The sequence below is a fragment of the Salvelinus fontinalis genome, chromosome 29, assembly GCF_029448725.1.
Source record: "Salvelinus fontinalis isolate EN_2023a chromosome 29, ASM2944872v1, whole genome shotgun sequence".
NCBI lineage: Eukaryota > Metazoa > Chordata > Actinopteri > Salmoniformes > Salmonidae > Salvelinus > Salvelinus fontinalis.
Window position 1 is genome coordinate 42,479,867 of NC_074693.1, and position 27,491 is coordinate 42,507,357.

A 27,491-nucleotide genomic window follows, 5' to 3' on the forward strand; every position below is an offset into this window, starting at 1 on the left:
TAAGCCCTAAAACTAAATCGAACCTCTCATTGTAACACTCTCCCTAATTGTAACCCTTCTGGATTTTCCCTCCGTTTGGCTGTTTTAATTCACTTGTCTGTTTTCCTGCCTAATAAACACGAGCCATGGAGTAAAATCCCTCATTTATATTCAGCTTCTTGGAAACCATTCCGCATCTAGCGCCCATAACAATGAGCACGGTTGTGTTCAGTAACAACAATGTAACAACATTTCTGAAACGGAAAATGAAAATGATTCGTCGCGGTGTTTGTGCCTAATGAACATACCCAAGTCAATGCGCTTATTTTTATTCAGCTGGGAAAACCTACTGTTTCTACTTCCAATAACAATGAAATGGAGTCTTTGTTGACTAATAGCTTGCTTGTAAAGGTTGTGTTTGTGAATTTCAGTGAATTTCAGTGAAATGATCCTGTTCGTATCTGTACTTCAATACAAGCAGGCGAGCTAGGGACGCACACTTAATACATATTTGCCTCCTCATCAAAGTGCTGTGTAATGGATGACAGCTGCCGCTATTCTCCCAAGAGATGTCTTCTGTCTGATGTCAAATTTTAAAGGCCTGGACTCAGGTGCGCGTATTGCCTCGTAGCCACTTTGGCAGGATTTTGGGTCTTAAGGTTTCAGTTCCTTACCAATTTGCAGATCAATGTGTATTACATCCCAAATGGTCAGAAGTAGTGCGTTGTAGGGGATAGGGTGCTATTGGACACAACCAATGTATTGCAGTTGCTTGTTGGGCCCTTTTAGTATTGTGGAAAATCTGTTCCTTTTTCCTCTCTCTGTCAGAGGTCACTGGTGTGGTATTTCATGTTTCTGGAATCAAATCTGACTAATTCAACACTTTGTTCTGCTCCACTGTGTTACAACTTTGTGTTGCTGATTCAACTTTTTTCTGTCTACTAAGATCAGACCGTTGTCAATTCCAACCGCACATAAATTAAGATTGTCCTTAAGTTTACTAAACAATTGTAGTGTTTTAAGTTAATTATTCAGCTTTAATGTAATTTTGTGGCACTAAACTGCACCTTTACTGTAGGTTGGGATTATTTCGTATTGTTTTAAAGGGGTGTTTCCAGACGGCACTTTGTCTTGCGGCCATAGCTGAAAGTCTCAGTCTCAAGCAAATATGTCAGGAGGATAACAGGGAAAGTTCATATAGATATATACGATCTAGAACAAACATGACATGTAGAATAAGAAACCGTGTACTACTGAATGTGTTGAGATGACTGTGAATGAGAGATCACTGGGGCCTCTATTATGGAACTATTTCCTGTGGGCATCTGAAAGAGAGAAGCAGCAAATGCCATTTGTGGTTCTCTCTGTTTCTCACCAGTGCCCAAGAAAGAGTGAGTGAGACAAAGGGACAGAGGGAGAAAGTTGTAGGCAGCCATCCTTACAAAAGATGTACGTTTCACAGCTGGCCCACTGCAGATCTGCTAGCGCAGCATTATGGTACATGATTCAATGGTATTGTGATTTCACGTCTGCTCTCCAACGGACGGCTAACGCCGACGTAAAGTTAAAAGCCTGGGTAGGAAGTACTTAGGCATGTCATCTCCCTCTGATGCTCAGGCACGGTGGTGTTGCTCAGCATGAGGACTACTAATATTTGAAGTCTGCAACATCTCTACTTTAGAGAGAGTTCCACTTGCGAAGTACATGATGGGCCAGTTTCCCTGACACGGATTTAGCCTAGTCCTGGGTTAAAATGCATGCTCAATGGAGATAAATAGTTGTTTTGTCCAGGAGTGGGTGTAATCTATGTTCAGGAAGTGGGGCAGATACAGTTGAAGTTTATATACACTTAGGTTGGAGTTATTAAAACTTGTTTTTCAACCACTCCACAAATTTCTTGTTAACAAACTATGGTTTGGCAAGTCGGATAGGACATCTACTTTGTGCATGACACAATTAATTCTTTCAACAATTGTTTACAGACACATTATTTCACTTATAATTCACTGTATCACAATTCCAGTGAGTCAGAAGTTTACATACATTAAGTTGACTGTGCCTTTAAACATCTTGGAAATTCCAGAAAATGTAACGTCATGGCTTTAGAAGCTTCTGATAGGCTAATTGACATCCATTTGAGTCAATTGGAGGTGTAACTGTGGATGTATTTCAAGGCCTACCTTCAAACTCAGTGCCTCTTTGCTTGAAATCATGGAAAAATCTAAATGAATCAGACAAGACCTCAGAAAAACATTTGTAGACTTCCACAAGTCTGGTTCATCCTTGGGAGCAATTTCCAAAAGCCTGAAGGTACCACATTCATCTGTACAAACAATAGTACACAACTATAAACACCATGGGACCACGCAGCCGTCATACTGCTCAGGAAGGAGACGCGTTCTGTCTCCTAGAGATGAACGTACTTTGGTGCAAAAAGTGCAAATCAATCCCAGAACAACAGCAAAGGACCTTGTGAAGATGCTGGAGGAAACAGGTACACAAGTATCTATATCCACAGTAAAACGAGTCCTATATCGACATAACCTCAAAGGCCGCTCAGCAAGGAAGAACCCACTGCTCCAAAACCGCCATAAAGCCAGACTACGGTTTGCAACTGCACATGGGGACAAAGATTGTAGTTTTTTGGAGAAATGTCCTCTGGTCTGATGAAACAAAAATAGAACTGTTTGGCCATAATGACCATCATTATGTTTGGAGGAAAAAGGGGGAGGCTTACAAGTCGAAGAACAACATCCCAACCGTGAAGCACGGGGGTGGCAGCATCATGTTGCGGGGGTGCTTTGCTGCAGGAGGGACTGGTACACTTCACGAACAAATCTGACTCAGTTACACCAGCTCTGTCAGGAGGAATGGGCCACAATTCACCCAACTTATTGTCGGAAGCTTGTGGAAGGCTACCCAAAATGTTTGACCCAAGTTAAACAATTTAAAGGCAATGCTACCAAACCCTAATTGAGTGTATGTGAACTTCTGACCACTATGAATGTGATGAAAGAACTCAAAACTGAAATAAATCATTCTCTCTACTATTATTCTGACATTTCACATTCTTAAAATAAAGTAGTGATCCTAACTGACCTAAGACAGGGAATTCTTACTAGGATTAAATGTCAGGAATTGTGAAAAACTGAGTTTAAATGTAGTTGGCTAAGGTGCATGTAAACTTCCGACTTCAACTGTAAATCTCAAACTTGGATAATTGAGCCTGTTTCATCGACATCACAACACGAAGGGAACAGTTCTTGTTACTTAACGAGTCCTGTACATATCCTCTCCCCTGTGTGTGTGTGTGTGTGTGTGTGAAGTTCAATGGTTCAAAGTCTAGATTAGAGAGCCCTCATGCAAATGTTCCTTCCCCTCCAGTAGTTAAAAGTTGGCAGTGAACTTCTCACTCTGCATCAGTTAGCTATTATAATTGGTACCAGAGTGGCGCCTTTGCATTGCAAACCTTTCCAGAGGTGATATGTTATCTCTGCTTTCAAGAATTGGCTGTTACAAGCTCAGCCTCATGTGTTAGGAAAGTGTGTGGTAACTTTTACAGCATGCATGATGCTGCTCTTGGTCCAATTCTAAAGGGATAGAGCAGCGAAATTACAGATTTAGATACCGGTATCTTAAATGCATTGTGTTGCTCAATGACTTGATTAATTCAAATGTATGTTTTAGTGCGATGTTCCAAATGCCTGTATCGCAAGAATCAAGGATTTTATATATTTTTGGGTCGCAGTGAGGGAGAGGAAGAACAAACAAAAATAATGTATTAAGGGAATATATTAAGAATTACATTAAATAATCTTGACATATTTCCCAGAGGCAAATAATACTGAACTCAGAATCTGATGAGTGTTGAGTCCGAACGAGATTTGACTACGCTGTTGATGTAATAAAAATACATGGCCATGCTTAAATTTGACTGGTTTATCGCATTGTTTTTTAATGATTGACACAAGAAGGAAAAATAACCACTAGAGCCCGACCGATATGCGATTTTTGGATCTGATTTTTAGAGTGGAAATATTTACCGATAACCATTATATCTGTAGATGTATTATTCTAGCTGGAATGGGGGGCGGGGGGGGAACTATGGAGTGTGCTTAAAACAGCCCTACAAAGATAAGCAGACATGTGAGGAAAGAACATTTTTAATGTAAGCACCACAAACAATTTCGGAGTGCCAGAAATACTTTATTTTTATTTTTTGAAGAACTGTTACTCTAGTGAAAGGAGATTAAACCTCACCGATTCCAGCCCCAAAAAATGCCTAGGCTCTGAAGACTGAGCTGCCTCATGCTAGCCAGCTGGAAAACAACAACACAGGACACCATTTTCAATGTATTGGTGTTTGGTGTTTTAATCAATAGTAGGGCTGTAGCCACTGAATTAGTTCACACTCTTCTCCGACTGGTGTAGTTATGTTGGGGGATTATGTCCGGTCTTTTTTTTTTTCGCTTTTTCTCCGCATCTTATATCGGTCCTTTTCGGTGGATTAAACGTTGATACAAATATTATCGGCTAGTATCGGCAGATATCGGTCAACCCATTTTTAAATTGGCTGGGCTCTAAGAACCACCCAAAGCCAAATGTATGGCTCTGGTACCACCCTGGATTTGGCTTCTGGTAATGTCCAGGAATTCCAGGTGATGACAGTGTGACTAGAATGCTCAACCAGTCATCAGTCCTGGAATTATACATAATTGACAGACTGCGAGAGGGCTGAGACCAAGCTTCCTTTTCCTGCCTGCCTCTCCGTTCTCTTAATTCACTTCCTGTCCTCTTGTCTGTGATGACTCTGCAGTAATTGAGCAAGCTCTAGGCAACTGTCTCGGGTCTTGAACCAGTGGAAAACTATATTGATTGGATGGATCTCTCCCTTTTTATAATTTTTCCCATTAGTGTAGAAAAAGTAGCCTGATCCCAGATCTGTTTGTGCTGTCTTGCCATGTCATATGGTCGTTGTCAAGGCAAAGGAGTTGAACACACCCCGCAAAAACAGATCTGGAACCAGGTACTGGGGGGAACTTATCGGACCTGTCCTGCAAGTATGGCACCAGTATGCAGACTTACCTGTCTAATCTACATAGTGCCTTTTGCTCTACTAAGAGTTAAAAGGAACAAGTCCTGCAATCAAATCAATCTGCATAATGTGAAAGGAACAGGTGGACATTGTTACCCTGTTTTTTGTTGGCTCACTCTTGTACACTGTAGCTACACCCTTCCCCTTTAACCTCTTCCTCCCTCTTACAGTATGTTTCCACTGGTGTAGGCCAGTGTTTGAGTCAGCATAAAATGGCACCCAAACAAAAAGAGGAAATTGAACATTTTAAATGGGAACTGGAAATGACAGTCGGTGTCCGGGGCTTACATCACAACAGCATTTGTACCAGACTGAGTGGGGAGAATGTTTGTTTTTGAACTAGAAAGTATTTTCTTGGATTGATAATGTTTTGGGATTTTGTAGGGAGATCTAGTCTTTATACATCTGGATCCACTAGAAATCTGGTGTTTTGAAAAAAAAGAGTTCCTTTTGACATACCTCTTGCATAATCAAACCTATATCCTGTTACGCCAGGGTTTCGCAAACTCGGTCCTCCGGACCTCAAGGTGTGCACATGTTTGGTTTTTGCTCTCGGACTACACAGCTGATTTTTCAACTAATCATCAAGGAGTGTTATGGCAACAAAAAAAAAAAAAACGTACCCTTTGGGGATCCCGAGGACCGAGTTTGGGAAACTCTGCGTTACACCATTTGCTCACTGGTACTGATAAAAACACTCACGATGACTCATCCCCCATGTGCTGTCTAACATGCAATACTCAGGATTTCTGCCCTGTATGACCACCTCTCCTTTCCAATGCTCCCTTCACAATGAATTCTATGTGGCATGTATTAGAAATGCATTAGAAATGTGCTGATAATTCATTATGAAGATGGGAAATGTTATCGTAATGTATTACCCTTACATTATGGATGTGGGATCTCTTCGCACGGGGAAGGAGGAGAGAAGTGCAGCTTTTCTATTAATAGCTCAATGCAGTGGCCTGTGGCGCTTACCAATCTGCCGCAGCACTTTACAGACCACCTTCGCCACCGTGATGGGAAAAAGGCCTTTTTTTAGAGGCGCATCCTGGCTGCAGAATGGTATCCTGACTCTATTGTCAGTTTACACGTGCCAATTGGACTTATGTTAATGCCGCCCCCCCCCCCCCCTACAGAGAGTGTGAGCATTCAGAAGAGTAAACACGGTCTCCGGCTGTTGTTGATTCTTGGGCCATAGCTGCAATGCGCGTGTGTGTGTGGCCCTAGGGGAAGGGTTGCAGACCAGACGGCCCGAACGGCACGTTGCAACAGTGACCTTCTGAACACTGCTCTACAAGAATGTGTACCGGCTTGTTTCTCAGTGCCGACTGTGCAGCGCTTTTGTTGACAATTATGGGACGCTAATAGCCTCTCGCGTATAAGCAGAGGGATTCTTCCACCCCTGATGTAGTTATCTTCGCAGCCATATTGTTGTGCTGCCATAAAAGGAAAAATAGATTAGCTCCTGGGTCATGTAAATCCATATTTTAGTTTTGGTATGAAATTGAATGAAAGAAATTGTAATTTTCCACTTAATTCATGAGACTTTGCATCAACATAACTAAACAGGATAATCACCATGGCACGAACTATCCTGCTTTAGCTCAATGTTTTTATGGGTCAATCGCATTATAATCACTCAAGAAGGAGTATTAAGAGAGAACATTGTGTGGTACTTGTGTGTTTGCTTGAATATTGCTATTAACCTATGGTCCTCTTATCACATCTGCAGATGCCCATACCTGGCAATCCACCTGTCCCCTGCCATCCCGGTCTTCGCGATTGTCCTCTTCCTCTTTGTCATGGCCATGCTGCTAAGGACCAGCTTCAGTGACCCGGGGGTGTTGCCGCGCGCACTCCCCGAGGAGGCCACCTTCATTGAGATGGAAATTGGTGAGTAGTTGACCCATACCTGTGTCATCATCATAATAATTCACACCCATGCTTCCCTCATTCTTCCATAAGCCCTGTAGAGAAAAATAAACCTTAGGCGAGGGTTCCCCAACTGGCGGCAGGCTGAATTTGGCCGGCGGGTGATTTATTTATTGTAAAAACACCAGTAAATCAGTTCCAAGTGGTTGTAATTTTAGAAATTTGTACCAAAGTATCCTTACGCATAATAGAGAGATATACAGTGGGGAGAACAAGTATTTGATACACTGCCGATTTTTGCAGGTTTTCCTGCTTACAAAGCATGTAGAGGTCTGTAATTTTTTATCATAGGTACACTTCAACTGTGAGAGACGGAATCTAAAACAAAAATCCAGAAAATAACATTGTATGATTTTTAAGTAATTCATTTGCATTTTATTGCATGACATAAGTATTTGATCACCTACCAACCAGTAAGAATTCCGGCTCTCACAGACCTGTTAGTTTTTCTTTAAGAAGCCCTCCTGTTCTCCACTCATTACCTGTATTAACTGCACCTCTTTGAACTCTATTTATTTGGCCTGTTCAGTGTTTACTTTTTTTCATCAATGGCGGTAGCAAAATCCGTAAAAATATATTCTGCTTCCTTGCTAGCGTCTTGCTGCTTTAACCATGCAAAGACTTTGAAAGTGTTTGAGGCCTTGAGGTGGTATGGCCTCAACGCTTTCGAACTGTAAATGTTCTATTTGTGTCAAGTTGTGCTGTCTCTTCACCTATCCTAGCAGTAATTCCTACTGGCAGTATTCAGTCATGTTATTCCATTTATTAAAATGAACCATAAAGGAAAGGTTCAACCATTTTGAATGTATTATAATGTTATATTTTCTGATTGATCTGTCGATTTTCTGGATCATTTCATGTGTATCTGAGTTATTGACGTAGCAACGTGATAAAGTCGCTCACACTGGACGTTAATAGGAATGCGACTTTTAGATCGCGAAAACGTCTAATACGTGTCAGATTTCAATACTGGCTGATTTTCATTACTCGGGAGGATGTCTTCTCTCGAATGAGCCATTTCTCAATACGTGTTTTTATTTAACGTAGGGTATAACACATTTTTCCTATTTTTCTGTCTCTAGTCTAGTGACTTGCATGGTGCCGTTGCCAGATATATTATAGAAAGGAGATAGGAATCCAATGAACAGAGGAAGGGGTTACGCCCCACCAGGCATGACTGACCAATCGCGTTCACGTTGTCATGCTGCGTCTCGCGGTTGCTAAGCTATTCGCCACGCAATCCCTTCTCAACGTGTATATGTCGAAACGTGCCTATCACGATTCCAACGCTATACGATACTACAGATAGCAAGTTCATTATTTCACATCTCATGTTTTATACTTATTGTTGACGAAATTCGTGTTAATGTTGGGGTTTTGAGCTAGCGCCCAATAGACTCACATTGAAGGGGAGAGCTCCTTGTCCCAGAATCGTCCAGAATGCACCGAGCGGCCCATTTTCCCATCTCCTCAAAAGTATATAAATTATGCCCTTGAGCATATTCGACTCCACTCTGAGGCACATCGATATTCAGGTTGAACATGGTGAGATTGTAGACTCCTAAATTGATAGTGCAGTTTGGTTAGGCGATTTTACAGTTAACCAGCCATGTTACGTGCGGATATTGTCTTTGGTGTTATTGGCCAGCCAGCCCATAGAGAGCATTGCAACAGATTCCCACAGCTATTCATGTTACTGTAAACAGGACTACATACCCTGACACAACAAGATCCATCGTCCCAGGTCCAGGTTAATAAGTAAAAATAACAGTCCTGCTATGATAAAACATGGTAAATAACTGACCGGTGTGTGTGGAACCTTGGGCTGCAGCGACTGTGTTATTCACTGACATTCTCAAGGTTCGACGATTCACATTTGTGTGTGCTTCCAAACCCTTCATTTTTTAACCGCCATTTTGGCTCTAAACTCACGGCTTCACTGTGTAGATATTCAACCCAATTGGAACCTCGTTTTCCACCAGCTTTGAATACAATACTTTGAAGTGTGGCGATGGAGCTAGCAACAAGCAGTGCAATAGAATTGATGCTCGACTATATGATTATGTGTGTTTTAGCAGCACTCTGGGTCAATTGTTTAAATTCTGGTATATTTAGTTGACTTAATGTAATTTGCTTGTGGTCGATCTATGACTCCTAACTTGTTAAATGCGGATCATCATCCATGATTAAGACATGTCTGAAGCCAAATTATCATTATTCTTGGTTTAAAGGCAATTTAGGCTTAACCTGTATGTGAAACTTGCACTACACAGTATGAACATGAATAGATATGACTCCATTGTTAACTGAGTATGATCCCAAATGGCCACCTTTTTGTTGTCTCAGAGGCGGCTAATGGGAACGTCCCGGCTGGGCAGCGGCCTCCACCTCGGATCCGCAACGTCCAAATCAACGGGCAGATCGTCAAACTGAAGTACTGCTACACCTGCAAGATCTTCCGACCGCCTCGCGCCTCACACTGCAGTATCTGTGACAACTGTGTGGGTAAGAGCGAGCACTCTTCTCCCTTCAGTCAATTCATCTTATTCTTGTCATGAAAGAGACTCAGTCTGAAAATAACATACACATTTTACACATACATTTCAATTCAATCGGAGACGGGCTATTGTTTGAAAACAAGCTTTTTTTATCAGCGTGTGAAGGACACATTCTGCTGATGCAAGTTTTTATTTGTTTGCTCAAGCCTTGACCTTACCTACATTTTATTTTTCAGTGTTTTAGAACATTTTATTGGAAATAGTTTTAATCTGAAGGTTTATTGATAAGTTCTATATCCGGAGATGGACATTCTATAGCTGAATGGGTTTCCAGTGGGGATTTGGAATGCTGGCATATTTTATTAATTCTCCCCAGTTCTCTACAAAGCACTCTTTGGATTGTTGCTTGAGGATAGTTTTTCACGTGTGTGCATGAACGTGTCAAGCCTTAGGCAGAATAACAGTATTTTGGCTAGTCATGATTGAACCATGCATTTGGCCTTTAAACATCAGTTATTGTGTATGATTCCCCCCCCCAATCTGTGTGGGGCCAGTGCACTTGCTGCAGTCTGTATCACACACAACCAGCATGACACAGCAGCCTGGGCCAGCCAGCTAGCCTCCTTATGGGAAAGGTGGGGCTCAGGCCCCTCCACTCTGCAGTAAGGGCTCAATATGATCAATGAATTAATAAAGGCTGTCGGTTTAATGGTCATCCCGTCTTTGCACAGGAGTTGGACAAAACAAAAGACATGACCTTTCTTCAATGCAATTAAGTCTGTTGCAGTATTGTAGTGAATAAAATCATAGATGTTTCACATATTGGAGTGAAACTAGTGGGTGTGGTTAATAGCTGGAAGGAAGGTGTTTTCAATGAACCTGTCTTGTGGGTGTGGTGCGTTGTGCCATACAATATTTAGTAGTTGATTATACACACTGGGCTCCTTTCTATATACAGTACATCAACAGATCATATTTATGGTTTTTCTTCATTCCAGATCTGCATTGAAGCATAAGTGCCCCACCTGCATGCTGACATCATATATATTTGAACGTGTACGTGTTCTCTGCCACAGGGAGAAAAGTGTAAAGCAAGATTTCTTTCCTCTGTAAAGCTGTCTGACCCTGGATAGCTTCACTCTGGCTCTGGTCCTAGTGTAAATGAAGAAACAGTGGTCACTATATTTAGATCAGTGAAAAAGGAATTATAGGGAAATGGCTCTTATTTCCTGTTAAAACTGTGTGCTTGTCTTTGAGGGATTGTGACCTATTGTAGCAGAGGACATGGGCCAATAGCTACTTTACCTTTGTTGAACTTGGTTCTTATTGTCAGAATTCGTTTTCAATGACTACCTAGCTAAATAAATAAAAAATTCATTTTTGTTCAGCCTTTAACCAGCAGAACTTTGGGGAAGGGTCTATCCAACGCACTCATTTACATCTCCAAGTTAAATTGAACTTAGTTTGTTTCTGTGTCTGTGTTGAAATATGCATTTGATCCCGTGGCCACAGAACCTCTTCCCTCTCCATCTTTGACCTCCTCCCGCTCCTCTTTTCTACAGATCGTTTTGACCATCACTGCCCCTGGGTGGGCAACTGTGTGGGCAAGAGGAACTACCGCTACTTCTACCTGTTCACTCTGTCCCTGTCCCTGCTTACCATCTACATCTTCACCTTCGCCATCGTACACGTGGTGATGCGTGAGTACTGTTGTTCCTTCATAGTTTCGCAACGTATGTGTCAGTCAAGACCAGAGCAGAATACAATAACAAAAAGCAAATGTAGATTCAGGTCAGTTTCAGACCATGACAGTACTTTAAGACTGTGTTTACAGATTGGGCGATAGGAAATTCACAGGTGTGTGCGGGAAACCGTCACTCTTGACAGTTGAGAGAATGTAATCGATCTGGAAGCGTCTGTGAGAGAGTGAGGGATGCGGACTAAATATGATGAAAAAGAGACCTAGTTCAGCTGAGGCTTGACTGGAGCGTGAAGTGACATGCAAAAGTAACTGCCTGGATGACCCACTTACACACACACACTTCCCTTTGGTCTGTTCCTATATGTGGGACTTTACAGACAGCGAGATGGCAGGGAAAAGCAGAGAGTTACAGTCAGGATAATTGGCTCCAGGCTTGTGATCTTAATTCAAGCCACAAGCCAAGCCACTGTCAATTACATTCCTAATTTGAATGAATAGTTTCTTTTTTTAATGGTGGAGCGAGTGAGTGAGTGAGGGGAACATGTAAGTGTATGTCTTGGAGCTTATTAGGAGAGTGTGTGTGTGTGTGTGCGTGCACACTCTTGTACCGTGCGTTTGGAAAGTATTCAGATCCCTTGACTTTTTTCACATTTTGTTACGTTATTCTAAAATGAATTAAATAAAAATAAATATACACTCAATACCCCAAAATGACAAAGCAAAAACAGGTTTTTAGACATTTTTGCTAATTTATAAAAAACAGAAACCTTTACATAAGTATTCAGACCCTTTGCTATGAGACTTGAAATTGAGCTCCGGTCCATCCTGTTTCCATTGATCATCCTTGAGATGTTTCTACAACTTGATTTGGAGTCCAAGTAAATTCAATTGATTGGACATGATTTGGAAAGGCACACACCTGTCTATATAAGGTCCCACAGTTGACAGTGCATGTCAGAGCACAGATCTGGGGAAGGGTACCAAAACATTTCTGCAGCATTGAAGGTCCCCAAGAACGCAGTGGTCTCCATTCTTAAATGGAAGAAAATTGGAACCACCAAGACTCTTCCTAGAGCTGGCCGCCCGGCCAAACTGAGCAATCGGGGGAGAAGGGCCTTGGTCAGGGAGGTAAGCAAGAAATCGATGGTCACTCTGACAGAGCTCCGGAGTTCCTCTGTGGAGATGGGAGAACCTTCCTGAAGCACAACGATCTCTGCAGGTTTCCACCAGTTAGGCCTTTATGGTACGGTGGCCAGACGGAAGCCACTCCGCAGTAGAATGCACAGAAAAGCCTGCTTGGAGTTTGCATAAATGCACCTAAAGATTCTCAGACAATGAGAAACAAGATGCTCTGGTCTGATGACACCAAGATTGACCTCTTTGGCCTGAATACCAAGCATCACGTCGGGAGGAAACCTGGCACCATCCCTACGGTGCAGCATGGTGGTGGCAGCATCATGCTGTGTGGATGTTTTTCAGCGGCAGGTTCCTGGGAGACTAGTCAGGATCGAAGCAAAGATGAAGGGAGTAAAGTACATAGAGATCCTTGATGAAAACCTGCTCCAGAGCACTCAGGACCTCAGACTGGGGAGATTTAGGTTTACCTTCCAACAGGACAACGACCCTAAGCACTCATCCAAGACAATGTAGGAGTAGCTTTGGAACTAATCCCTGAATGTCTGAGTGGCCCTGCCAGAGCCCGGACTTGAAACTGATCGAACATCCCTGGAGAGACCTGAAAGACCTGTGCAGCGATGCTCCCCATCCAACCTGACAGAGCTTGAGAGGATCTGCAGAGAAGAATGGGAGACACTCACCAAATACAGGTGTGCCAAGCTTGTAGCATCAGACCCAAAAGACTTGAGGCTGTAATCGCTGCCAAAGGTGCTTCAACAAAGTACTGAGTAAAATGTCTAAATACTTATGTAAATGTGATATTTCAGTTTATTTTTAATATGTTTGCAAAAATGTCTAAAAACCTGATTTTGATTTTGTCATTATGGGGGTATTGTGTGTAGATTTATGAGGGGAAAAAAACAATCAATTTTAATCAATTTGAAAATAAGGCTAACTAACAAAGTGGAAAATGTCAAGGGGTCTGAATACTTTCCGAGTGCACTGTATGTGCTCCACAGAACATTCTTTAACTATGTGCTCCTCTCTACAGGCTCGGTGGACTCTGGGTTTGTGAAGACACTACAAGACACACCTGGGACATATCCTTTCAGTTCCACATAAATCTACAGTTCATAATACCATCTGTTTATAGACCCATAGGGCCACCGTAGTTTACTTTTTAAACCTAAAATAATCAGACATTCATAATTATCATAAGGTAGACAGATTTTAGTTTGAGTCAAATCATGTTAAATGGAGTCATCCCTGAGGCATTTAACATAAAATGATCTAATAAATCAGTAGTGATTGCATGTTCGACAAAGACCTATCCTTGACCTGTGGACTTACATGCTGACCGGACACGTTGCGTGCGCGAGCGTCACAAAATAAATTTAGAAATCCATGTTATTCAATTATTGCACCCACACTGCTCGCGCGCCAACGAGCGTCTGCGATGCCAAGGGCTAAAATAGAACTCCTATTTCTGACGCATACCCACGTGGGTGATTGAAAGACTAAATGTTTTGCCGGTTGTCGTGGTAATACTATGAAAGGGTAGATGCCAAAAATCACCATATAAGTTCAAAGATGATAAAGCCTGGAAGGAGGAGAGATGACTAGAAACGATTCGGTTGACCGGTTTATGTGTGGATTAATTGTCGGAGTAGAAGACCTTGTGCATTTCAGGTAAAATAACAACTCAATGTTTATATCCCAGGACAAATTAGCTAGCAAAAGCAAGCTAGCTAAATAGGACCAATTAGCTAGCAAGTGCAAGCTAACTAGCTAAATTGCCATACATGTTTTTAATGCTTTTTGACCTGTCCCCAAATGAATGTCATTGGTTCAGAGTATGTTTTGATATTTTAACCTGCGTGTCGTGATCGCATTTGATGTAGGGGGACAAAATACATTTGTGCACGATGGCGCACGCGCGCAGCCAGTTTTGGTTCCGTGTTAGAGCTTGTAGTACTGTTACTGTATCTGTCCTGTTTCTTTAACCCCATCCCACTGTGCTGGAAGTGTTGGTGTGCTTCTTCACCTTGTGGTCAGTAGTGGGATTGACGGGCTTCCATTCTTATCTTATCTCCCTCAACCAGACCACCAATGAGGATGTGAGTATATCTCTTCTCTACCATTCACTACTCTTATTACAGGGGCTGTGTCTCAACAGTTTAAACTGTCTGCCTTTCCTCTTTTATCCAGCACTGGTGATTATGGAGATAAGGAAGGAAGGATGTTTTAGATTATTTACACAGCTGGTAGTCTCAGAAATCATGAGGGAATCTCTTGGTAACTTCGAAAAAGGGAGAAAAAAAATCCAGGAAGGGTCCTCCTCAGACTGACAACTCTCCCAACAAATCATGAGATTGGGTAGGCGGGGCTTAAAATGCAGACAGCAATTGTGCTTATGAAAAAGTCTTACCATAGCCTGTAGGCAGATATGACAGAGGGTTGCAATTTGAAACCAAAGTTTGCAGGCCAAACCTTTGCAGTATTTTTATTCCAGGTTGACGCAAACTAGCCACTTGCGAAATGCACTTATTCGAAATATTCGAGATACTATTTTGTGTCTGGGGGATGTTTACGCTAGGGCAACAAGCGGATAAGGCAGTGACGTAAGAAGGATGTCCCACCTTTCCTCTATGCTAAACTGATGTTGTCTAAGTACAGTTGTTGGAACATTGGCACGTTGTAGGAGGCAGCTCGTCTCTGTAGAGACTACAGTCGGGACTCGAGTTAAAGTTTTTACATTCCCACAGATCTGGGATCAGATTAACGCTACCCCTAATCCTAACCTTAACCATAATGCAATAAGACCTGACTCTGTGTCAGTTGTTAGGAGCTGCTTCACGCCAGGGTTCTGTTTAAATGCTGAAAGTGGAGTGCTAACATGGCATGGCTGGAAAGATAAATATACACTCAGGGTGGGTGATGTAAACACTCCAAAGTTCTCCAGTCAGCTGTCACCTTGGCAACCACACACCCTTTTTTCCCCTTTATAGCCCTGGGGGGGGGGGGGGGGGGGGGGGGGATCCAATCAAATACACCATGGCAATATTTACTCAGTGTCTTTGTTTTCAAATGCAGACACAGACTTCTTATTCTGATGAATGCAAGGCTCTGAGGGAAATCTACCTGTACCAGTCGTAGGTTTTTATACAGTACCCAAGACGAGTGTGATTTTATGACCATGGGGGGAAAAGCTTTACTGCCTAAATATGGCAATGCAGAAGTGATTCAATTCTAATTTCAAGTTTGATTAATGACTACATAGCAGTCTTAGACACTCAAATCCATTGGTATTACATAAACAATAAATCATCAAGTTTACAAAAACATATTGAATAGTGGGGGCAATTCCATGGTAACATAATGACAAAACCATCAAACAAAAGTTTAACAAACCATACAACTCTATGCACAATGACTACTTTCAACCATTTCCAATGAAAATTGTACAAAAACACATTTACTTGAACAACTGTGCAGATGTACATTTCTGTAACAGAATGATGGTAAAAAAAAATGCCCTCCATTTGTGACCAAGTTTTCCAAAAACTCAGTTAAATGTCTATTCTGAATTAAGATTCAAAGATGTCCGCAAAAATAATGGGATGTAAAAGCTGTGATATGAAAATCTATTTTGGTAAGTGAAGTGGATTAACACCTGATAACAGAATGACGGTAACCGAATAGGTCCTGATTTGTACTATACAGAAATGCATCATGATGGATATGCGATGCGTTCGTTGATGTATCCTGAATAGGTACACAAAGGTAGAAAAATGTAATTTCCTCCTTTACATGTTTGGGTATTTTTTGACACAGTTATTGAGGTATTTGTGTTGTTTTGTACATCCAGTGTATATCTGAGGTCTAACCTCCTGAAAGGACCCGTCTAGTATATTTCTGAACACCCTTAAGGATTTCTGTTTCCATTACATTCACCAGCAGGTAGGGTTTCAAAGGGAGGGTATATTACTGGAAACCTAAGTTTACAAGTAAACAACCAGAATTTTGGTAACTTGTGGTTTTTGGCAGGAATTTTATCAATGACATCTAGTGGCCTTTTTGGGTACTTCAGGTAGTCTGTAATTATCTCTGGCCCCCTGTGTGGCCTTATCACCTGTAAAATATATAAAATAAGATTACTTTAAAATAAGAAATATAACAAAGCTGTAAAGCATCATCCTAACTATAAACCATAAACATAGTAAATACTATTGATGTCTAATATGAGGATTTCAGCATGAAATATTCTTTATTTTTTACACATTTATTTTACTATGTCAATAGGTCATGTTTTGGTGCCAATCTGGTTGCAGTTGTGAAAAAATTCAATAGCTAGAAGAGTTGCAGAGTTCATTGAAATGAATGCCATTGTTGATTAGATGCTTTTTGTCATTAATTAGGCAATTTTCTCTTGAACCATATGGTCTGTCCACTAGAAACTCCTGGACAATATGTGCACTACATGACCAAATAAAATGTGGACACAGCCTCCACTTTCTGGGAAGGCTTTCACTAGATGTTGGAAAATTGCTGTGGGGACTTGATCTTACGCTTGTGTGCGGCTGCTCGGCCACGGAAACCCATTTCATGAACCTCCCAACAAAGTTATTGTGCTGATGTTGCAGTTTGGAACTCTATTTTTATGCGCTTCAGCACTCGGGGGTCACGTTCTGTGAGTTTGTGTGGACTTACCACTTCGTGGCTGACCCGTTGTTGCTCCTAGACGTTTCCACTTCACAATAACAGCACTTACAGTTGACCGGGGCAGCTCTAGCAGGGCAGAAATTTGTCGAACTGACTTGTTGGAAAGGTGGCATCCTATGAAGTTGCCACGTTGAAAGTCACTGAGGTCTTCAGTAAGGCCATTCTACTGCCAATGTTTGTCTATGGAGATTGCATGGCTGTGTGCTTGATTTTATAAAACTGTCAGAAACAGGTGTGGCTGAAATAGCCGAATCCACAATTTTTTTGCCGAATCTACTACTTTTGTATGTATTTTGTGTGTTTTTGTCTTGTTTTTGTTCAAGTATAAATTACCTAAATTACTGTGCATTACCTGTTAATTTCCAAAGATTCTGCTAACTTTGGTATATTTTGGGTAGATTTGCAACCCTACCAGCTGGATACTTCATGCATTGATAACTCTTTGTGTGAAGAATTATTTCCGTTTTGGAGAAATATATCCTAGTATCACTACCCATCAACACAGAATTGTGTTAAAGAATTTGGTCATTTTAATGACAATATGCCCTGTATACATGCATATTAACATACCTATCTTATACTTTGATCGGGAATTTTTAAAATCCCTCACCAGATATTTTTTGTAGGTCAAGTGTAACCCTGTGGGATTACAATCTAAAAATGGAACCGTACTTTTGAATAAGGTATAACTAAAGGGAAATTATTTTAGTAGGGGGAGGCAATACTGAATATCTCCTATTCTTTTTAAATGGTAACCAGACAGGCAGTGTCTGAGATCTGTCTGTAAGGGCGTGGTTTGCATTTGGCAGAAGTAGGTTTGGGGTCTATTTCATTCCAATTCAGTCAATTACAGAACTGAAATTACAATATACCTCATTGAAATGAATGGACTTGGATTTCAGTTCACCGAATGGAAATGGAATTTACAACGTGTAGAAGAGATGGCACAATAAATGTATTCCTTGCTACAGTGCCTTCAGAAAGTATTCACATCCTTTGCCTTTTTTCCACATTTTGTTAAAGCCTGAATTTAAAATGGATTAGATTTAGATTTTGTGCCACTGATCTACACACAATGTCAGTGTCATTTTGTTTTTACACATTTTTACAAATTAATTTCAAAAATGAAGCTGAAATGTCTTGAGTCAAGAATTCAACCCCTTTTTATGGCAAGCCTAAATACGTTCAGGAGTAAAAATGTGCTTAACAAGTCGCATAATAACTTGCATGGACTCAACATAAATTCTTATTACCCCATCTTTGTACCCTACACATAATTGTGTCTGTAAGGTCCACCACGAGAGCAGTGAATTGCGAGCACAAAAACCAGGGAGGTTTTCCAATGCCTCACAAAGAACGGTATTTTATTTGTATTTTTATTTCACCTTTATTTAACCAGGTAGGCTAGTTGAGAACAAGTTCTCATTTACAACTGCGACCTGGTCAAGATAAAGCAAAACAGTGTGACACAACAACACAGTTACACATGGAATAAGAAAGCGTACAGTCAATAACACAATAGAAAAAAAAGAACGTCTAAATTCAGTGTGTGCAAATGGCATGAGTAGGTAAGGCAATAAATAGGCCATAGTAGCGAAGTAATTACAATTGAGCAAATTAACACTGGAGTGATAGATGTGCAAGTAGAAATACTGGTGTGCAAAAGAGCAGAAAAGTAAATAAAAACAATATTGGGATGAGGTACGTAGATTGGATGGGCTATTTACAGATGGGCTATGTACAGCTGCAGCGATCGGTTAGCTGCTCAGATAGCTGATGTTTAAAGTTAGTGAGGGAAATAAGTCTCCAGCTTCAGCGATTTTTGCAATTCGTTCCAGTCATTGGCAGCAGAGAACTGTAAGGAAAGGCGGCCAAAGGAGGTGTTGGCTTTGGGGATGACCTGTGAGATATACCTGCTGGAGCGAGTGCTACGGGTGGGTGTTGTTATCGTGACCAGTGAGCTGAGATAAGGCGGAGCTTTACCTAGCATAGACTTATAGATGTCCTGGAGCCAGTGAGTCTGGCGATGACTATGTAGCGAGGGCCAGCCGACTAGAGCATACAGGTCGCAGCGGTGGGTGGTATATGGGGCTTTGGTGACAAAACGGATGGCACTGTGATAGACTGCATCCAGTTTGCTGAGTAGAGTGTTGGAGACTATTTTGTAAATGACATCGCCGAAGTCGAGGATCGGTAGGATAGTCAGTTTTACGAGGGTATGTTTGGCGGCGTGAGAGAAGAAGGCTATGTTGCGAAATAGGAAGCCGATTCTTTTAGATTTCATTTTGGATTGGAGATGTTTAATATGAGTCTGGAAGGAGAGTTTACAGTCTAGCCAGACACCTAGGTATTTGTAGTTGTCCACATATTCTAAGTCAGAACCGTCCAGAGTAGTGATGCTAGTCGGGCGGGCGGGTGCGGGCAGCGAACGGTTGAAAAGCATGCATTTAGTTTTACTACCGTTTAAGAGCAGTTGGAGGCCACGGAAGGGGTGTTGTATGGCATTGAAGCTTGTTTGGAGATTTGTTAACACTTAGTCCAAAGAAGGGCCAGATGTATACAGAATGGTGTCGTCTGCGTAGAGGTGGATCAGGGAATCACCCGCAGCAAGAGCGACATATACAGAGAAAAGAGTCGGCCTGAAAATTGAACCCTGTGGCACCCCCATTGAGACTGCCAGAGGTCCGGACAACAGGCCCTCCGATTTGACACACTGAACTCTATTGGTAAAGGCGACACTGAATATCCCTTTGAGCATGGTGAAGCTATTCATTAAGCTTTGGATGGTGTATCAATTCACCCAATCAATACAAAGATACAGGTGTCCTTTCTAACTCAGTTGCCGGAGAGGAAGGAAACCTCTCAGGGATTTTAAAACAGAGTTTAATGGCTGTGATAGGAGACAAATGAGGAGTGAAAAGAAGGACATTTGTATAAAAAAATATTCCAAAACATGCATCATGTTTGCAATAAGGAACTAAAGTATTACTGCAAAGCATTTGGCAAAGCAATTCAATCTTGTCCTGAATAGAAAGCATTATGTTTGGGGCAAATCCAACACAACACATCACTGAGTGCCACTCTATATATTTTCAAGCATAGTGGTGGCTGCATCATGTTATTGGTATGCTTGTAATTGTTGAAAGGAATGTTGAATTTTTCAAGATAACAAAAAAAAATGAATGGTGCTTGGCACAAGCAAAATCGTAGAGGAAAACCTGGATCAGTATGCTTTCCAACAGCCACTGGGAGGCATTCACCTTTCAGCAGGACAATAACCTAAAACTCAAGGCCAAATATACACTAAACCTAAAACTCAAGGCCAAATATACACTAGATGTTCCAAAGTGGCCTTGTTACAGTTTTGACTTATTGGCATGAAAATCTATGGCACGACTTAAAAATGGCAGTCTAGTAATTATCAACAATCAACTTGACAGAGCTCGAAGAGTTTAAAAATAATAATGTGGAAATAGTGTACAATCCAGGAGTGCAAAGCTCATAGAAACTTACCCAGAAAGACTCTCAGCTGTAATCACTGGCGAAGGTGATTGACTCAGGGGTTTCAGTACTTATCTAATCAATATATATTAGTGTTTTATTTTTCATTAATCTTTCAAATATGTTAGCATTTTTCTTCCACTTTCACAGTAGAGTATTTTGTGTAGTTCGTAAAAATAAAAAATGTCATTCCAATTTGTAACAGAAGAAAAAGTCGAAGGGCGTGAATACTTTATGAAGGCCTACTGTTTTTTTTTTGTTTTTTTACGGGTGGCTGTATTTTGTGTTTTACAGATCAAAGGCTCATGGTCGGGAAAGAACCGGCTGCAGAACCCCTACAGCCACAAGAACATTGTCAAGAACTGCTGTGAAGTGTTATGTGGGCCTGCATACCCCAGGTACTGTACAGAAGGAGCACTAGCGGCCTTATCTGTGCTCATAGGATTAACTAGTGTAGAAAATACTCTGCTGCTGTGGTTTTTCGTTGTTTTACCCTCTCTCCTCATGGTCTCTCTCTCTCTTGCTGCTTCTCTTTATCTTCCTCTTGCTAACTTCCCTCTACTATTCTTCTTCTCTATAGCCACCCTCTGGTCCTCCTGCCCTTTCCGACCCTCCCTCGTCTCACTCTCACTACTTTCTAGTTCGTAGTCTCTAATATTATTCCTCTCTCATACTGTAGCCTCCCCCTTTATCCTCCTCCCCCTACCTCCCTCCTTTGTCTTTCTCTCATTCTCTCGCTCTCTCCTTTTCTGTTCGGTGGTGAATAGGGTGTTGTTGATGACTGTCTGTCTCCCCTTGGCAGTGTCTTGGACAGAAGAGGACTGACGCAGGATGATTTGCCTGTTCCCGCATCCACTGCCACCCAGAGCAATCCAGTGCCACAGACCACAGTAAGTGCACGCACGCACAAACGCATGCACACACACAGATTTACTGTCGGGCACTAAAATGGTTTCAGCTTGCCAGACACAAAGCATTAGTACAGTGAACGTGCATAAAATATAGCCTAAATCAATTACATAGAGGGAGGAGAGCAAAGGAGGTGAACGGGGTGAACAATGTACTCTAGAGCAGAAACCGTTTTCCTTTTTTTATAGAGATACTATTAATGTACTCAGCAGCTCACAGTTCTGTAGACATTTTGTGTCTGTACAGATGCTATTTTGTACTGATGTCTAGTCTATCCTACTATAGCCATTTTGTACATTGCAATGTCTACAGTTACCATCTACTGTTGCAGTATTGTACCTCACTTTGTCTGTAGCCATTTTGTGCCTCACTTTATCAGTATATTTTTACCGGTGCAATATCTTGCCTTTTCACATCCCCTGAATTCAAATACAGGGCAGCCTTCAATGGTTTACAGTCTTTGGCTACTATTCGTATCCTTATTGTTTCATGTTCCCTCTGTAGAAAACTACAGCTCCACTCATCCCCAACGAGCACAGCCCCGACGACGCCAAGCCCAGCATCGCAGACTCGGCCATCGCCCACGCAGAGAAAAGAAGCCGCTCCCCCAAGAAGGAGAAGCCGCCCACTCCCACCAAAGTCCCGCCCCTGGCCTCACCTGAAACTGATGTGGAGGCCTCCGTCATTATCGCCAAGGAGAAGGCGCTCTAGCTGCGTGGTGGGGGTGGAGACTCCTTCCTTGCCCCGCCCAAAGTCAGTTTATCAATAAAACGCTCTGTCTGGACCAGTGAGGAGACACTTTAATCAACCTCTATACGAGTGAAAAGCATCTATCTGCCTGTAATGAGTGGGGAATGACCGCAAGGCTCTGACTCCCTGCTCATTCCACCAGATATGTAGAGTTGGTGCCCACACCAAACCCTGCCTCCCCGCTAACTCAGTGACTGCAGGACTGCTTGATTGACATTCACACTCCAGAAGGGTGGGGTTGGGTATTGGGGGCTGGTGGCTGGTGGCTCAGCACCTTTCTCGTTGCCCTGAACATTGTGTGTAAAAACACGAGAGGATGGTGAAACTGTGGGAAGAACTGCGATATCACTGGATGCAGATGACTGTTTATCCCCGGGTAGTGTGAGGCTGAGGGTGTCCTAAAATGTGCACCGTACCCAGGCGCCTCTGGCTTATGGCTACCTGTGGACTCGCTCTGATTTGTTAATTCAACTTTTTCTGTCTTTTTTGTTTTGTAGCTGTGATGACTTTTAAAATGTGAAAAAGCCAGTTCTAACATACTAGCTTTTGTGTTGTAAATCCTCTTAACGCATACACACTATTAGACCGTTCTCATCTTCTCTACTGAACCACACGAACAGCCCCCTATGCAATTAATGGGAAAGTTGGCCGTTTGGATAATGAGAATATAAGGACTGACAACTAGTTTAGGGTGTGTTTTAACAGTAAAACATAGTGGCGAAAGGAAACACTTTACCATCCTTTGCGGTTGAGATGGAGGCAATATCTCAGCCACCATTTTGTCTCTTCCGGGAAGTGAAACTACACTACCTGATTCCCACTGATATTGCTGCATCTAGTTCTATCCTAATGAACATCTCTGACTAGATTTGTTGAGATGAAGGTGCAGCCTCGGCTACCGTCCTTCCATTTTTATACTGTTATAGCAAAAAGGTCAAATATTCTGGAATAGTTGAACATCCACATTTCCGCAGACCGTTTGCAGGGGCACGCTCAGAGTTCCTGTATCTAGCATTAGAAATAGACACTTTGTCACTGTTCCAGAGTGTGTCTGGGTAGGCGTGTGTGCCAGTGTTGGGGGCATTTCAATTCAGTCAATTCAGAAAGTATAATTAAATACATTTTCCAAGGGAGAAAAAAAAGAAAAAAAGTTGACCCTCTGAATTGACTGAATTTATATTGGAAACCCCAACCTGTGTGTGTGTGACAGAGAAGGCCTGATTGCTGCTGACAGTAGACACTAGTTACAGTGCCTTATCAAGAAGCTGCACTATCACATGCGACTATAGCTATAAGGTTGTCTATCTATAGAGAGACCCTTAGACTCCAGTTCATGACTCGGCACTCCAAGTCGTACATTGCAGACTGTCCAACGAGAAATAACGTCGCTTTTTTATAGTTACCAATGAGACTGCAAAAAAAAAATGAAGTAAAGCCATTGGTTAAATGTACATACCGTATGTAGGTGTTAAAAAAACAAACTTGGATCTATTTCTGATGAAGATTGTCTCTGTTTTTAGAAAGTGCATGTGTCCAATGTTAGATATTTGCCTGTGTATGAAGGCCTGCCTTGCTTCTTGCAAGTCATGTAACTCCTGAATTTGTCCTCCTAGCTTTCACTGTCAACGTGGTGTCCTTGCTCCATGTCATGATCCATTGATGAGGAAAGCTTTCATTGTTTCCACTCCTCCATGCCTCGCTCTTTCGCGTCCTTTCTTCCCGCTCCATCTTTCCCGGGGAAGATATTCAGTTCCCCAGGCAACAGAGTCACGGCCAAAGCCATCCGTGACAGGCTCATTATCAAACCGAAAAATCAAGAGACTGAAGCTGCTTTCTCTCTCTTTCTCCTTTCCACACATTCTGTTCATTTCACACCAAATGGAGCAGAGGATTATGGGGGTTTGTGAGAGGTGGGCAAGGTGGTTGAGAATTTCAGGTGCTTCAGCCCAAGACAACTCGAAGGGACAAGGATTCACAAAGGGATAGTCAGTGAGACTGGCTTGCTTGACTGTTGGGTTGATATGTTAAACTGATATTGATTGGAGAGAGTTTGTATTGCGCTTTGTGTTGTATGCAAGGCCGAGTAATTGTGATGTGTACTTGTGTAGAAACAATTAGTATAACAACGTTGACAGTATCGTTCAGCCTTTTTATATGCCCAATATAATTGTACCCCACGATGAAGAGGGGACTGCAGATCTGTCTCCGTCCTTTCATTCATACGTTAGTCACACGCGATATCTCAGACCGCACTGGCCCTATTTTGATGAAGCTTTGGTGAATGATGTATCTTGCCATAGAGATCCAGTATTTACTAAGTTATACTGATACGCCCAAAGTGAAAATGTGTTTAGTCACACGCATTCTCTCAATTGGCCCAAATGAGGGCAGTGCATCATTCGTGGGGGACGACATGTTTACTATTGCCTTATTTATATATGACCGGAACAGAATGATACTGAAATAATCCGATTTTAATGAATGAAAAGGATGGCGGAGCTACTGTATATGGCCAAGCAGTGGGTTTATACTTTTGTTGATTTCATTTCACAAAGATTGTCCTTTCCAGTGAAAAAGTGTATTTGTATTGGAAACGTGAGTAGGGGAGTTACTAGTTGTTTCCACCTAGGCCCTTGCAGTGTTTTTATCACTTTATTTAAAATCTGGAGTAGACTATCAAACAATCCAGTGACAGTCATGGAAGGGGTTATTTTAAGGAAGGAAAGATAAAAGCCAAATCCATATTCACTTGCGTAGTCTACAGATTCTGGAAGGATACTTGTGCCGCTGCCCCTAGACGCCGGTCAGGGTCAGTTTAGAATTTGCCCCACCAATGGTCTCTGCGTCCAGTGTGAATGAAGTTGGAGGTAGTTTCGCTAGGCAATGCTAACTAGAGTTAGCAACTTCCTTCAAACTGCACGCAGACACACACAAGTGGTATCCATGAGTTCTTCTGACTCTGGGGAAGTAGATAAAGGTCCTCATTTGACAAAATCCCAAAGTATCCCTTTAAGGTTAGGATTGGGGGAGGGGAAGCCGATCCTACTATAGATCTGTACCTAGGGGAAGTTTTACCCCGGAGCTGCTGAGAATGTAAGCCGCCTTGTGAAATGGACAACAAATGGATGTTTTAATCAAATAGTGGTGTACAGTATTTCCTGAATTTGTGTGTGTATTGAGAAGGACTTTCAGGAAATGTATTCATTTTCTTTTTTGATCTATTTTTGTCTTTCGGAGCAGTTAAGTCTACCCTCAAACCAATCCTATCAATTTAAGTTGATTCGTTTTTTTCCCCCTGAATAGTATTAAGTTCTAGCCAGTTGTAAAAATTCTCTCTCAGTAGATAACTGTGCTGCTGCATTGATGTCAATGGAAATTGTGACCGTATTGGTGATTGTGATTTAACAAATGAATAAGGGAATGTTCATGTTAAAGTTTATGCTGGTTGAAAGGTAATTGGACCATTAATGTTATCGCTATGGGCATATAGTAATAGTCTAAACAATGACTTGGTAAGTTTGGACTTTTTTTCTCTCAATGTTTGGATGTATGATTTTGATTTATAGTGTGAAAAGTACGTGACGAGGGTCTCCGATCTGAATGCTCTGATCTACATAACACCGTACATTATACAGTAGATACAATACCACTGATGGAATACTATTTATGTTCACTTTGTTTAGTAATAACATTGTGATTATGTATATTTCATGATATTTCTCACTTCTTTTTACATGATTGATTGACATTTCTGCTAATTGAATGATATTGTCATTATTATTAATCATCTTGTCTCTGAATTATTGCATGGAAAGGATTTTGACTGCTGACTGCCCAAAAATATGTCAAATAATTTGCATACAGGGGAGGGACCAGGAAATCTGGTCACAATACAGACACAGTGGAAGGATAAGAGACATTTAAAAACCATGAGTTGACACAGAACCTTGAACAGATAGTAATTGGATCATCTTGATCAGATCATGAAAACCACATGTTAATGCAAGGTGTAACCAGGGCTATAAATAGACATTCTTTGACAAGGACATCAGCCAGATTGACCCTCTGGTCCCTATCTCAGTGACTATTCACCCGCCATTTGTTTGGAGTGGATATCTAAGAAATGAAGGTGTAGCGGAGGTATGGCAACACCTATGCCATATTCTGACCTGGACTTAATTCCCTAATAATTCCACCACCTTTATGCGTGAGGAAACCAGGAATAAGGGGCTGAAATTTAATGGCAATGTATCTACTTTAGCAGAGGCTGCATTCACGGTAAATACTGCATATGTCAGCTCAATCGGAAATTACCTTTACATTTCTTTTGTGGAATCTGTAAGCAGCTTTACAGATTGAATAGAGCCCAAGGTCGCGCGAACCTGATGGTTCCAAGTGGGAAAAAGCATCTACTTTATATTTTCTGATAGAATATCCATGCACTGTAATTTATAAATTGATAAGCGCTAGGTGAATGAGCGATCCTTTTGGAGAAGGGGATTGTAAATACACATAGCAATTTGTTTGATTTCTTTCCTTATGATCCTTGGAGAAGAATGCAAAAACCAGTCATGGAAGGAAGCAAACTGAAAATCATAACATGACACGTATTGTGGCCCCTTTTCCACAGTGAAGTAGGCTATACATCAGTCGAGACTGGTGGGAGGATTTATAGCAGGACGGCTCATTGTAATGGTTGGAATGGAATAGATGGAACGGAGTCAAAAGTGCTTTCTATATGTTTGTTTGATACTTCCATTCCAGCCATTACAATGAGCCCGTCCTCCTATTCATGGGTTGCATCTTTCGTCACAATATTGTTTTGAACGTTCTGTCGTGGAAATTCTACAAGAGAGTTTCCAACAAACTTGATGCACCATTGTGAACGTCTGTCAGAAGCTCTACCGGGGCAGTCCCTTTTATCTTATATTCTGCAGACAAGTTATTATTTGTATGATTTAGCTTGTTCATCATTTATAATTAATTCATCATTAACGTTTGCTTCATTCATGTGACCGACCAATACCGCACAAGGCCTCTTCTCCCTAAGCCGAGCACTTGAAACAGATATTTCGTTCTCAAAACAAGGGTCTGGGCATACTGCCAAATTGAACGAATCCACACCATCAGTATCTGCAATCAGTCACTTGCATGAACACAGAAATTGGTTATTAGAAAAGCACAAACATTTTTTTAAAATATCACTCAATCTGTGATTTATTCATCATTACATTTTAAGTTAAACATTAGATTATAGCTTCTATCAAAAGGTTATGTACGCCTA

The 27,491-nt window shown here is 41.5% G+C and overlaps 1 protein-coding gene across 1 annotated transcript in view; it reads left to right on the forward strand.

Moving 5' to 3' along the window:
• The window catches only part of zdhhc9 (zinc finger DHHC-type palmitoyltransferase 9), a 39,887-nt gene extending 13,896 nt beyond the window's left edge, over positions 1-25,991 (forward strand). Inside the window, exons 2-9 of the mRNA XM_055889388.1 lie at positions 6,810-6,970; positions 9,356-9,514; positions 11,070-11,207; positions 13,377-13,423; positions 14,338-14,442; positions 20,843-20,946; positions 21,351-21,438; positions 21,962-25,991. Coding sequence (XP_055745363.1) covers positions 6,810-6,970; positions 9,356-9,514; positions 11,070-11,207; positions 13,377-13,423; positions 14,338-14,442; positions 20,843-20,946; positions 21,351-21,438; positions 21,962-22,168 — 1,009 coding nt within the window. The 3' untranslated portion in view covers positions 22,169-25,991. The remainder of the gene's footprint in view (positions 1-6,809; positions 6,971-9,355; positions 9,515-11,069; positions 11,208-13,376; positions 13,424-14,337; positions 14,443-20,842; positions 20,947-21,350; positions 21,439-21,961) is intronic.
• Positions 25,992-27,491: the final 1,500 nt, after the last annotated feature.